This window comes from Phodopus roborovskii, unplaced genomic scaffold, assembly GCF_943737965.1.
Source record: "Phodopus roborovskii unplaced genomic scaffold, PHOROB, whole genome shotgun sequence".
NCBI lineage: Eukaryota > Metazoa > Chordata > Mammalia > Rodentia > Cricetidae > Phodopus > Phodopus roborovskii.
The window spans coordinates 1376132-1391040 of NW_026126578.1; the positions used below are offsets into that span (position 1 = coordinate 1376132).

Consider the following 14909-nt stretch of genomic DNA (forward strand, 5'->3'; position numbering starts at 1 on the left):
TGGGAAATGTGATTAGCATGCAGTAGACACAACAGAGTCTAAATGGCTTCCCCTTATAGTAACCTGCAGTTAATGACTTGGTCACTGAAAGGCCTTTGTTGAACACAGGATTAGTTTTATGCACTGCTGTTTGAGGGTGCCCTTCGACTCTGAGTATCTTCTCCTTGATTTATTTGCCCCATGCTTGAATGCATGGATGGCAGAATCGGCAGTGAGACAAACTCACCCTCCTTAATCTTATTCATGTACTAAGTTTGATTTGGGACAATTCTTAAGTATGTGGTAGTTTGTATATTTTTCCATTGATAAGGAATTACCTTGATGAAGAACTGATACATGCCACATGCCCCCCAAGTTATACCATTTGTTCTCATTCTCTTCAGAAAAAAAGGAAGCTGTTGTTTTTTTCTCATTTGTGATACACATTCACACACACACACACACACACTAGAGATAAAAGTTGCATATATATATGTATATATACATATATGCATATATAAATACACACACACACACACACACACACATATATATATATATATATATATATATGCTGGATGAATAAAAGTTTTTAATTTTTCATTTAAAAAGTTCTGTGTGTATGTGTGTATGTACAGGTGTGTTTGTGCTTATGGATTTCAGAAGTTGATGTTAAGTGTCTTTCTCAATTGTTTTCCCTAATTCAAGTCCTGCTGCTCGTGTAGCAGGCACTTTATCAATGGAGTCATTTTTCTAACCCTTAAATGGAGATTTGAAAAAACAAAACCAAACAGTGATGTCTTGTTAGTTGCTTATCTTGTTAGTCATGTGAAATAGTGTTTAAGTATCACAAACTCTAGAAGAGTCTTCATTTAATGCACTCAGCCAGTGGATGGGACATGAAGTGAATCAAAATCAGACCATCTTAAATTCTGGTAACAGAGACTGTAGGCACGTAGGTACCTAGGGAGACGTTACTGTTTCTCAGGGCTCAGCTGAAGACCATGTCTTAGCTACTTTGCCCATGAGATCACTGATGATGTATGAGTCAAAGTGTTGAGTTGCCTTTCATCCACCACAACAGAGAGTCAGTGTGCCTGCTGTTGCACATCTCCTACACATAGATTTGTGAGGTAAAGTAATATTCCAGGCATGAGTGGACAACTGAGTACTCAAAATTAATTTAAAAGCTCAAGTGTTTCAGTAACACATGTACCACCTTCAAAAATTCAAATATGGGCCAGGCATTGGCGGCACATGCCTTTAATCCCAGCAGTCGGGAGGCAGAGGCAGCAGTCTCTGTGAGTCCAGGCCAGCCTGGTCTCCAGAGTGAGTTCCAGGACAGGCTCTAAAACAATACAGAGAAACCCTGTCTAGAAAAGAATTCAAATATGGGCACAGATGGGGCAGCTGTATAGTAGTAGGGACAGGGTTTCCTTCGAAAAATGATGACAGTGATTGGGAAAGAGGTGGCTGTGACAATTATCCAATGCAGCAAATAGACTAAATGGCACTAAGTTGATCACTCTGAATTGATTGATTCTATTGATTCATGTGGATAGATTTTATGTTTCTCAAATGTTGATAAAATACAAATAACAGCAATAATTAATATCTCAAAGTTTGGAATAAACATATTTTCTTTGGGTTGGTATTTACCACTATAGGTTTTGGTATCTGTAGATTATTGATCTGTTTTAAATACCACTTGTCAGCTACCACATGAGACACTGGCTTTATGATACTGCTGTTTCTCTTCCCCTATATCCCACTTTCACTCAGTACTCTGTCTTATGCTTTTATGACTGTGCACACATGGTTAACTGTTGGGCATGATTTTAATGTGTAATTTTTTTCCTGAACCAAAGGCTTGTTTTTCTTTCTTTGTATATATCCCTTGTAGTATTTACTGAACCCCTTTTCTCTCTGAAGGCTGCAGTTTGCTTCCATTTGGCAATTGATCTTTTACCTGTCCCTTTTGCCCTTAACACCGTACTTCCTTTAGGATTCTTGGTGTCTTTGTTTCAGCCCGTGGCACTGACAGGGTCCTGCCCAATGTGATGTTATGAAACTGTCTTTACCATAGCTGTTTATGTTGTTCATATCCAGAGTTAAACATTCAATTCATGCCATAGAAAAGGAGCTGGACTATGGTGCCAACTTTTAAACACCAAATAACTATTATTATTATTATTTTTAAATGTCTCTAGAGCTGGAGAGATGGCTCAGTAACTGAGAGCATTTGTTTTCTTGCAGAGGACTTGGGTTCAGTTTCCAGTCCCACATGGTAGATCATAACTATCTGTGCTTCAGTTACAGGGGATCTAGTGTTCCTTTCCAACCAGGTGCCAGGCACATGGATGGTACATACATACATACATACATACATACATACATACATATATATGTGTATATATATATATACACACATATATGTATATGTACATATACACATACACACATATATATATGCTCAAGCAAACATTCATACACATTAAAATAAAAAGAAATAATAAAAATGTCTTTTCCAAGCACTCATGTATGACTCCTCAGCAACACCTATAACTCCAGTTCCAAAGCAGCTGATGCCTATTCTGGCCTCTGCAAGAAGTATGCTCATGGGCTTATAACTCTGCATGTATAGACATAACACAAAAAATTGTCCTCTCCATCTTTGGGTAGAGTGTACCCTCTGGCAGCTCCCTAACTGGAGACTTTACTCTCAAGCCTCCTTAATTATTCAACACAATCAGAATTCTGCATTGAGAATCTTTATTAAGTCAATATTTTAAAGACACTGTTGTATTGGAATGGAATCCCAGGATAGTTAATATGAAGTGTCTGATGGTAGTATTATTACTATTACTATCATTATTATTATATTTTTTAATGTTACTGTTTGAGAGTTAATGCTTTTCTCGCCCTTGCTAAAAGACTCAAGCATATTTTTCCCGGTTAGTCTAAAATGTTTCTACCCTATGTATGGGTTCTCACCTTATGTAAGGTGGTGCTTCCCCCCCCCCCAACCTAGAAAGTCATCTTCTTCAGTCCCAGGATGCTTTCTTCAATAATTTTCTGCACTTTCCATGTCTTATTCTGAAATCATTAGGTTTGGGAGTTGTGAGTTTTATCTGCTAGCTTCTTTCTCTTCTTCTTTCTGTTTTTACTTTTGGAGAAAGTCTCCCAACCTAGTTTCCAAAACTTACTATGTTTAAAAACTGCATTGTCATTGTATTTCAGGTTCCTCATTTAAATTCCTTTTGTTTGTCACGTATTCAGGTGCCATGCATATTTAGGATGATAATTTCCAGTCTTACCTGTGAGACTGTTGACTATAGTATTGTTTGCTCCCATCTATTCTTTCTGTTCTCCCTGTTTTCTTCAGTTAGTTGCTCTCCTCAGTTACCTTGTGTAGCCTCGGGGAGATGCTTCCTGTGTCTGCTGGTCTTGGTCATCTCCGTAGAACAGGTAGGAAGAGGTGAGACTGAAGGAGCTAATTGGGTGGCCTGTAGATATGGAAAGACATGAGATGGTAAGGCTTATGAATAGTTCGTTTCATTCACATATTATCAAATAGCAAGCCACCTCTCTCATGAGGGACTATAGGCAGGGCATTTCTCTGGGGCTTTATGTATCTTGTCAAAAGGAACCTCCAGCTCTAAGGTCAGCATCCATTCCCAGTAAAGGATGCAACAGGAAATACTACTTCAAGTAATATTTGTGTTTTTATTTATTGTGAGTATGAAGGTCAGAGGATAACTTCCAAGGGTTGATTCTCTCTTCCCACTCGTAACCCTTCCCTGGGTTCTAGGGATTAAACTCAAGTCTTTAGGCCTATATTGGAAATGCCTTTATCCACAGATCAAACTTACAGCCCTGAGAGATGGGAGATATTTTAAGGTTGCAGTTCAATAGACAGAACTGAGGATATTATATAACAAGAGAACAAATGTTTCATAAATGTTTCTGTTAGTGAGAGTCATTCATCTTTTCTATGGACATTGAAACTTGAATTCCACATATTATATTATAAAGTACTATGACTTTTGTTTCTGTTTACGTGAAAATGTGGAGCCATAAACAGGAAGGATACAATTGACTAAAGTTGGCCCAAGATACCATGATTGTCATTTCCTGTTCTAGATTCCCACCTAGTGAGAAGGTACATTTATATTTTATCCATTTATCTCTAGTTCCATATCTTACTCCTTCATCATATTTGGTGTATGAAACTATAGAACCTCTGTGCCCACCCCCACCTGCCAGCATGCTCCATATATAAACTTTCCTCTAGGAAAGTTCTGGTGCTTTTGACTGTGTGTGTGTGGTGGTGGTGTGCATCAAGGTCTAAAGGGATGTTCTAAACATGTCAGTCCATCCTTCATGAGAAGTCCCCCACCTAACTTGTACCACACTCGATGTCTGTAGACTCCAGCTCCTTTCTGGAGTTCTGAAAACTGCCTTTTGGTTTTCCTTCGCAGAGATGCAGGCTTTATTCCACTTCGTCTGTCGTTCTGCCCTCCTCCTCTCTCCATATTCATTTATAACTGGGGAAAATGAATTTAGGATGCATAGATGATACTAGATTTAAAAAATTTCAAGTTTCCTTCAAGTAAAGGACTTTATTCTGTCTGTATGGATATCATTATCAAGCTCAATTTTTTATAAATCTCAAATTAATATATTTTCTTGATTTCAGTAGAGAGGGATGTCCCTAGGGCATCTGCAGGGCAGCTGCAATGTATTTTCCAATCATGACTTCATTGCCTTCTCCTCCTTCCATCATTCCTCTTCAGTTGCTGTCTCCTGGACTCCTTAAGTTGCTGTCTGACATTTTCCACATGCTGCTTGCTGGTTGACCTGCTCATTACTCAGCATTTCTGCTAGGATGCTTTATGGACATCTCAATGTTGGCATAGTCCAGATAAAACCCTTGATTTCTACTCCTTTCTCCAATACTTGCTCCTGCCTAGTATCTGCTTTCTTGTTAGGCTCCACAAAGAATAAGACCTAGACTCCATGAAGACTAAGACCTATTCTATAGGAGCTGGAGGTATGCCCAGTGCTTAAGAGCGCATATTGGTCTTGCAGAGAAGCCAAGTTTGGTTCCTATCATCCATATCTAGCTGCTCACAACCACCTACGACTCCAGCTCCAGGAAATCTGATGCTGTGTTTCTGCCTCCCCAGGCATCTGCATTCACATGCATATACCCACACACAGGCACACCCAAGTACACATACAAGAACTAAAGTAAACCTTACAAAAAGAAAGCTCCCATATAATTATAAGGCAGACCAAGTTATTCGGTCTTTTCTTAAGGCCCTCTGTGGGTTCCCACTCCTCTTACCAAGACTCAGACACTCCCCGTACCCCACCACAGGCCTCCGATATCCTGCATGCTATAGTTTTTGTTTGTGTCTAGAGACACACCTCCTAAACTCACTGTTGGCCCTTCTGTGTCAGTATGCTGTGTCAGTATGTGTGTGTATGCGATGCTCTGAGTTTGCGAGTACTCCTAGACCCACCTTTCTTCACCTGCACAAGCTGGGGTTATAGGCTTGCCTAGATGTGTTGCCTTTAAATATAGATGCTGGAGATTTTAACCCATGCCTGCACAGCAAATGGTCAAACCTATTGAACCATCACCCTAAGTCCCCTGTTTCTTGTTCTTTCAAGATTATAAACATGATTTTCCTCCAAGCTCAGGGCCTTTTATTATTATTTTTTTATGTCTTCTGCTTGCAATGCTTTCCCCACAGAGTGTCTCCTCTTGTATTAATGGCTTGTCTTGGTGTTGTGACAAAATACCCAACAGGAACAATTTAGAAAAGGAAGGATTGAGACTCATGTTTGAGCTACAGTCCAGCATGGTGAGGAAGGCATGGTGTGGGACAGTCATGTTGTGTCAGCAGTCCGGAAACAGAGACGAATGTTTCCATCTGTTGCCCCTTTTCAATTTTGTTCAGTCCAGGATCCCTCCCTGCACATGGAGACTCCTTCCTACACACACCCAGGGGCTTATCTCCTGGGAGAGCCCCATCAAATTAGCAGTGGAGATTGTGTACTGTATTCCCCTTCTGCCCTTCAGGTCTACCTTCAGATGTGTTGGCTATGGAGATGCTTTGCTGATGGCCTGTGGACTATCTTGCCTCTGATTCTTTGTTTTGTTTTGTTTTTTGTTTTTTTATTTTACATGTCGATCCCAGTTCCCTCTCCCTCCCTCCCTCCCTCCCTCCCTCCCTCCCTACTTCCCTTTCTCCTTCCCTCCCTCCTTTTCTCCCTCCCTCCCTCCTTTTTCCCTCCCTCTTACCCTCTCTGCCCTCTCACAAGCACCCTGACCACCCTCCCCTCCCATCCCCCCACCCCAATTCCACATGTAGGGCAATGCCATCCAGGTGGGGTCATGTAAATCTGTCAAGTCATTTGAAGTAGGGACTAGGGCTTCTCTCCTGTCTCTAGGTTAAGGCAGTATCCCTCCATGGGGGATGTGTTCGCAAGGTCCTTTTGTGCACCAGGAATACATCCTGGTTCCACTGTCTGAGGTCCCTTAGACTGCTCAGTCCTTCTGGCTGAGACCCATATTCAAGGGGCCTGAGTCAGTCCCATGCTGGATTCCCAGCTATGATTCTTGCCTCACTGTGCACACAGCAAAGGGTAACAGGAAGCTATTGAATTGCAAAACATTACATTTTCATTGCCTCCTTTAATTTTCAAGGACTGTGAACTACTTTGTCTATTTGACTAGCTTGTTTCTGTCACTGACACTGTTTTAAGAAACTGCTGTGTTTGTTTTCATTACCTAGTACCTGCACATAGCAAGTGCTTCAGCAGATAGTAATCCATTTTGTGGATAGATGTCTGGAAGCTGAGAGCTAGAAGAGTCTTCAGAAGATCCCCCCTGCCTCTGCCATTGTTTCTAGAACCCAGATCATAGCATATTTGGATCACTACCCCAGGATCTTTGCTGAGCAACTGTCCTATCCCTAGGCTTCTTCCCTTAGGGACCTAGGCTGGAGTTTAAATTCCTAGCCACGGGGCTAGGTGGGTGGTGGGGAGATCAAGGCAAGGACTCCCACCTTTATTCCTTGATGTAGTATATGACGAGAACATTTATTTCTTCCCTTCTATTCAATTCCACTTGGCTAGAGGCATTATCTGTGGCTTCTCAGACTTCCATTTTCTCTTAAGTGTGCACCCCAAGTTCTTATTTCTTAGTTAACACATCTACTATGCAGTTCATCATTTCTTCTCCAACTCAGTTCTAGAATGCATTTAAGCCATTGAAAATGCCTGAACCCTCTTCCCTCTGGTGTCTAGCTCACCCAGCCCTGGAACATTTTACCAACCTCTCAATTCAGCTGAGTTCTCCTCTTCTAACCCAGTGTGACATATGCTAAAGTTTAGGAATATTTCTAAGTGATTTTTTTTGAAAGCTTAATTTAGTTTATTCCTCAAAGGCCTAAAATAACACCTGTCATATAAGATTTCCTTTGTGGCATATTTTTGGAATGAGACCAAACCCCAGTGTGTGTGGGTGTATTCATGTGTAGACACATATATACACACAAACATGCTCACTTTCCTCCTTGTAGATTATATGTGTATATTCTGCTACTTAGTGTCTTCTATCTGAGTGGATCTATACTTAGCACAGTGTTGGGACCCAGCAGAATTTTAATTTTGCTTTGCCGTGCCATCCAAATAGCAAAGGGCACCATGGAACCATGGAATTGCAAAATTCCAGAAGGGTACTTTAACATTATATTTGGCTGCTTAATTTAATTTTCACTTTGAATATGTTGCTAGGCAACCAGGAAGATGGGGCAAAATCAGCAAGGCTAATCTGGTTCCGTTACTAGTGTGTTAGCATCTCTTATATTTACATTGACAGTTGGTTGTAAATACTCTTCAACCAATGCAATGGCACATTTCATCCAAGGAAAGTAGTTAGTAAGGAAGTTATTCAAGGCTTTCATTTGTGCACTGCTCAAATTCCTGCTCTCACCCTTAAATGAAGTTACCTGAGTTTTGAGCCTGTGTGGCAGAGCCTGTTAATAACTTGGCCATAGCCTGCTAAGATAGTACTTTCCATTGCTTTTTTTTTTTTTTTTTTAACCCCTTAGCATCATGGATTCAGCCTGTTTTTCACATCAGCTTAAGTCAAGTTGTTTATAGTTTTTGGTAATGTATATCACCAAACTATTGGCATTTGAAGTATGTTAGAAGTTAAAAAAAAATTAGGCCATTTTATTTTCTATATCTTGTTATTGATGAAAATTGGAATTGTTAGCTTGATTGGTCCTATATTATTGGTCATATGTTAAAAATTAGTGCTGCTAATTAGACCCAGTGGGTTATAAAAACAACCAAAGCAGATCAGGGGTGGTAATAGTGGTGGGTGTGGCTGCAAAGGTGGGTGCTCTTCCAGGTTTGGTTCTTTGTTTCCCAACATTCATGTTGGTCTGTAACTTTAGTTGAAGAGGATCTGAGGCCCTCTTCTGACTTCTGTGGTCACCTGCACACGTCTAAGCACACATGCATGAACATATGTACATACACACACTTTTTTTTAAGGATGTGTAGTTGGAATATGGCTATTGGTGAGAATCTAAGAGGAGTTGGAAGGGGGAGTGAATATGATCAAACATATCATGTATGTGTATGAAATTCTCAATGAGTAAATAAAAACTAACAGTGTTGGTGACATGTTTCTGAATTATTTTCTTTAAGTGATAGGTTAGCTGTGCTTGTTTGTAAAGGTGGCTGATGTAGGAGGGTCTCTTGGGATGTAGCTCCATGGTAGAGTGCTTCTGTGACATGTGTTAGGCCACAGGTCCAGTTCCAGAGAAGGGGTCCAGGGTGAGGAGGGGAATGTTAACTTAAGGAAGTCATCTCGGCTCAGCCTAGATGCTATCTGGATCGTTTGAAGAAGACGGCATTTGATCCTGACCATTGTGTGGTTATTCAGGGGGTAGATGGAGAGTCTGCATAGATCATGTTGGCAGGCAAACAATCCCTAAGTTATGTCATCACTCTCCACTGATTCTATAATTGACCGTGACTTATCCCTTTCATAATTGACACAGAGAGCAGCCTTATCTTTTTAGCTGGTTTCCTGCCACGTGTTTTGTTCTCTGAAGACCTGGGTAGTGCCTTTCATATGGAATGAAAATTAACTTCAGCAGAGGAATCAGATCTTTGATAAAGATGGATTTCAACATTCCTATGTTTACCTTGTAGTGAACCATCTGTGACCATATAGAAATACTTAGTTGATGAGATTGTCTCTTTTGCTTCCACTGTTAAATGATTTTTTTTGTTTTTGTTGTTCATATCAAGTACTTGTAAGTATAATATATAGAGAAAATTCATTGACTCTCACTAGAAGAAAGAGCTGAGTTATATAAGGTTTTGGTGTTTATAAGTTGGACATAGCTATGTGATGCATGGCTCTAGATAGCCCTGACTAGACCTGATTAGAGTGACTAGGAAACAAAGATACGACAAACACATAGACCAGTTGGGGTTGATTGGTCTGGGCTCTCAGAAGGAAAACTGCAGCACTCAGGGATCTCAGCACATTTCCTATGTACACTTGAACAGGGAGGTGGGGTTGTTGCATATTGGTAAGAGTAGGCAGGGTTTATGGTGTACAGCTGAACAAGGAGGCAGGGGTAGCTAGCTCATCTCTGCAGGAGCATTCTCTGTAGGGAGCAGTTCTCAGGCTATAAAACCTTATGGAGGGTTGAAGCTATACAATATTGTCAGAGTAGAGTAAGGCTTTTCCTTCCCTCTGAGCCTTGCCTAAGATATTGACCCTTGACATGGCTGTGCCCATGTTAGTAACATTCACTCAGGACTTAACTCCACCCATGCAGGGGCAGTATATGGATTTTTCTACATTGAGTTAATTATTTGAATAAGATATTGTGTAGGCTTTATTTGAGAAGGCCTGCTAAGATAATCGGCTTTAACGAACAGACAAGAATAGTGAATTGTCTACTCTGATGTACTTAAAGGGTGTGTTTTTTCCAAATTGGGCATCTGTTCCAAGTTTATTAATTTTACTCTCTCTATCATACTCTTTGAATACCCAGTATGTCAAAATGAGTTTCAGTGGTATTGGTTAAAAACCAATTTAATTTCCTGTGGAAATTATTTCTGAACTTCTGTTGTTGTTATTCTGGGTAACTTGTTCAAGCTAAGTATATGTTTTACTACTTAGATACCCCTACCTCCAGCCCTCTGGACTTTTTTTAGGCATAGCCCTCTTAAATGTATAGTTTAAAAGTTATATATACACGTGTTACTGAACTTGAATGTATATACTAAAAAACAAACAGTATTATAGAAATTAGTGAGAAAAATGATGATGAAACAGTAATGTAGTATCGGGTTAGTCACAATGGCCACCGAGTTGTCTTATGCCTCATCACAGTTCGTGGGTCCATGGACTTGTTTTAGTTACTTTCTAGTTGTTGTAAAAGAATACCTTACAGAAACTATTTGTGAGGGGGGAAAGAATTTGTTCTCTTTGATTTCAAAGCGTGTCAGCACCTCAGCCAAGAGAGTATGACAGCTGGGCTGAGATGGCTATAGCTCGCAGTGAACTCTTTCACATGTCAGCAGATAGAGCAGCAGAATGTTTGGTAGGAGTAGGGTCAGTCCGGAACCCTAGAAGGCCCATCCACCATATAGGCCTTCTTCCGAAATGTCCCATGGCTTCCCAAGATAATGCTACCTGTTAAAACCAATGTTCCACGTGGGTTTGTCAAGAACATTTCCCATGCATGATCGTTACAGCTGCTTTAGGGTAAGGTTCATCATCAGAAGACAATATGTTGAAGGCTTCTTTATGAATTTTGTTTTCTGGGTGACTTTGCCTCAGATCTGACTAGATTATTATTTTTACTTTGGGGTGGCTGACAAGAAGAGTAAGAGAAGGGTCGCACCTGCCTTTTTCTTGTTTGCTCAGTTGCACTGCTGCTACAGGCATTGCATCCGTTTCTTTGCAAAAGTCTTGAAGCCATGTGCCCGTGCTGCAAAAGACAATGCCATAAAGTCATGCAAACCCAGGATTACTAACCAGAAGCAATTGGGATGCACTGATCACAAGGGACAAGTTCTTGATTAGACTTTTGCTGTTTTTGAAATTTCTGTACCCCACAGCGCCATCATACACGTGACACTTGAAAGACTGTAGGAGGTGTTTTCAAATAAGCTATATATAGGCTATTATTTGCACTTAAAAGGATCAGTAAGACCAAAGATCCATGTATGCGTTGTATATATAGTGGGGACTTTTTGGCTTTAGACTCATTTACCACGAATCGATGGTGCTAACTATGGAGAGAGATTAAGAGGACTGGATTTTGTCATGTAGTTCCGGCTATGCCATTAACTACCTTGGTGACAATGGACAATTGATTGCCTTTTTGTAAACCTCAGTTTCTTCATCTGTAGCTCCACACAGTGATGGGTGAAATTTTAAGTCCAACATTTGTGAAAGGGCTTTGGTACCAACACCTACCATGCAGGATATTGGGAAACTGTAGTAAAACTGGAAAGCCTTCTTTTGTAGACTGGCTGTATACATCCCCAGTAACATCTTTTGCCTTTTGCCTTTCTTTCTAGACTGCCTCTTTAAGCTATGTCCTATGAATCGATACTCTGCACAGAAACAGTTCTGGAAAGCTGCTAAGCCTGGAGCCAACAGCACAACAGATGCGGTGCTGCTCAATAAATTGCACGTATGTATGGGTGTTTTGCCTATGTATGTAGCTGTGCACCAAATATGTGTGCAGTGCACTGAAGAGGGCTTGGGTCTCTTGGAACAAGAGTTGCTTGTGGCTCTGAGCTGGGGATATAATCCAGGGATTCAGCAAGAGCAGCTAGTGTTCTTAATTGCAGAACTATCTCTCCACCCTCCCGACTTGCTTTTAAAAAAATCTAAGAAGAGATGGACTAGAGCCATCTTGAGATGGTTTTCTGGGAAGAGGCACCCATCCCCTAGACTTTCCAAGGTAGCTTGAGACAAAATGGCAGGTAGAATTGAATCTTGGCTTTGAACTTGAGCAAATCGTACAGCTCCTCTAACTCAGTTACTTACCCATAAAATGGACACAACAGTCTTGTGTTACCTTAAAAGGAGGTTGTGAGAATCACACTAACGGATACATAGAGGTCTTATGAACACCACCAGTCACCTAATTAATGCTTAATACCTTTTGTCCATTCTCTGGTAAACTTTGACCATTACCATTGCATTTATCATAGTCATTGGCACGTAAGAGGCTCTCACAGTACTGCTGACATACTATGGCCACAGCAAGTCTCTGAGCCTCTCTGAGACAATCATCCTATAAAATTATGACATAGCTTCTTCTGGTACCAGACACCTAGAGGTGAGGCTGTGTAGAAGCTCTCTGTGATGTGTAGAAAGGGGACGCTGACATAGATCAAGTGTGACATTGTTATTGAATACTCCCTTCCTCACACTGTCCTGTTTCTCTCCACGCCACTGTGTGTCTCCTCAGAATGTAAAATGCATGGGGTCAGGTGCTTGTGTCACTTTTGATTCTTGCTGAGTCCCTAGTGTCTGCAGCCAGGATTCACATAGACTAGGTACCCAGGAAGGAGGCCTTAGAAAAATAAACAGGGTCCTTCTTGGTGCTTAGTCATAACTTGAAGATGGTCACTGGGCCCTGGAGGAGCTCAAAAAGTCTTCAGTCTCCAGTCACAGCCTGCAGCCTCCGCTAAGATGTGGCAATGTCATAATCATTTGTATTTGATGAGGATGAAGTTTTGAGAAGGGGGATCCTTCTCTCAGCATATTCTATTCCAACAAGGATTCTGTGTTCCAAGTGCAATCCTCTGCTCAGGGTCCTAACTTCCATCAGCTCCTCCTGAGCCCAGTGTGAAACATACATAGAGTCAGTCCCACTGTACCAGAAATGAAATCCAGATTTTTTTTCTGTTATGTGTATGGTTGTCAGTGCCTGTGCTCTGAACTCCTCTCTGGAGCCCTTGCACTGCCCTCTTATTATAGTAGGATTCATTCACTTTATTGTGCAGCCCACACTCATCCCAGTTATGTGACCTATCCCCTCCCAGATAACCCTGTTTAGATTACCATACCCAGGCTATTCTTTAGCTAGGACCTTCTGCAGTCATCTTCTCCGCATCACTGTCATTCAACAGTGTTCCCTGCATATGCCTCCTACACATACTTGCTGTTTTTCTCCACTTTGGCTTCCTGTTTGTCTTTCTCAGTGCTGATTTTAGTTTGCAATTATGCTTAATAAGTTCCTTAATTATTTGTCAGTCATTAAAATGGCAGCCATACAAGGTCAGGGCATCATCTCTCTTGTTCACACCTAGCTTCTCTCACGGTGTCTGGAACAGAGGAGGCACACGGGAAACACTGACTGACCGAGTGTTGTACTAGGTAATGGAGGTAGAATTGTGTTGGGGCCTCAACCATCTAGAAGCTTCCTAGCAAATAAAGAATGAAGACGTAATGCCTCCTTACAATTAATAAAAAGGTAATCCAGGGCAAACTGCCTTTTACTCTTGAAGAGTGGATCACAGTGGTCAGGGAAAGCTTCCTGGAGGAAGATAGAAATGAAGTGTCCCTCAGTCTGAGGCATCTCCAGAAGTTAACAGAGCGGAAGAAAGAATGAAAGCAAAGACCCAGGGGCTAGAGATTCAAAGAGATTGAATTCTGTCATCGTCACAGTAATCATGACGTTGGGCTAGAGATTGGGTGAGAGACTGAATTCTGTCATTGTCACAGTAATCATGATGTTGGGCTTAGTCTTCTCAGGCTTATTGCTACCTCCCCATAGAAAATATTGTACAGTTTTGCAAATGTGCAATGAATTCCTAGGTATCAGTTTTTAAAAATAGTTTACAATAGAGAAACAAATGAAAAGTGATAAGTTACATAATATACCGTATACTTAATGTGTAGTGACAGCTGCTCTGGGAGACGAGGCACTCAGGGCTTGCAGGACTTGACTGGTACAGGCAAGTAACACTTGGGATGTGGGGAGCATGTTGTCTGCTAGGGCACTTTGTAAAATGACCAGCGGCTCTCAGTAGTGTCTTCCAGATACCCCTAATACAGACAGTATACTCTACTTCATTCAACACTACCCACACTTCTGGGAAAAAAATCGTATTGGTACTCGTACCAATGAAACACACACAATTATACTTTTACTGAGGTGTAAAGTGGTTCTGAAAACTGCAGGTGCCTCTTAATCCAGGTGAATCTCTAGGCAGCCATAAGATTGTGAAGGATGAAATGACAGCTTGTTGCACAGGGCAGAGCCAGGCATTTCATGGGAACCAGCCTGCCTGCCTGACTACTGTATGTCACTAGCTCCACTCCTCCTCTTCCAATCATTGTGCCAATCAGAACCCCAGTCCCACCCCTGCAAGCCAGTGATGGGAACACAGGCCTCTCATTGAAGGCGTGGGGAAAGGTCCTTCCATTCTCCTTGTTCCTAGGAGAGCTCTACTGGGTGCAGATACCTGGGGCATTATCTTTGTGGAAGCCCTAGGTGTCCTGCCTTTGCATCTCTGCTATGAAGATCACTCTGTTCAGTGAGATCTTAGCAGTGCATCTCGAGCTCTTTTTTCTCCTGTGCTTTTTACTGCTGGGGTTCAGATTCATACTCCTCTTGACCAGCAGGAAGCCAACAAGAATAAAAGGGGCTAGGAGGGCAGTACAGCACATGGGGTTCCTGTGCATGCAGGCCTGAGGAAAGCAGCAACCCCCCCCCCCCAGTGCTGTGTGGGAAGGTGGACTGAGAGCTGCATATGGCTTCTGCTTTGACAAGTGAAGATAGAAATCTCTGCTTCTGTGTGTAATACTTTGCTTTTCAAACTATGCTGGCAGCTAATTCAGTTAAGGCTTAAAG

The 14909-nt window shown here is 41.4% G+C and overlaps 1 protein-coding gene across 10 annotated transcripts in view; it reads left to right on the top strand.

Moving 5' to 3' along the window:
• Positions 1-14909, top strand: part of Itpr1 (inositol 1,4,5-trisphosphate receptor type 1) — a 332548-nt gene that overhangs the window by 107614 nt on the left and 210025 nt on the right. For all 10 annotated transcript variants that reach the window (XM_051203747.1, XM_051203749.1, XM_051203751.1 and 7 more), the window contains one exon: positions 11617-11732. In XM_051203747.1, coding sequence (XP_051059704.1) covers positions 11617-11732 — 116 coding nt within the window. The remainder of the gene's footprint in view (positions 1-11616; positions 11733-14909) is intronic.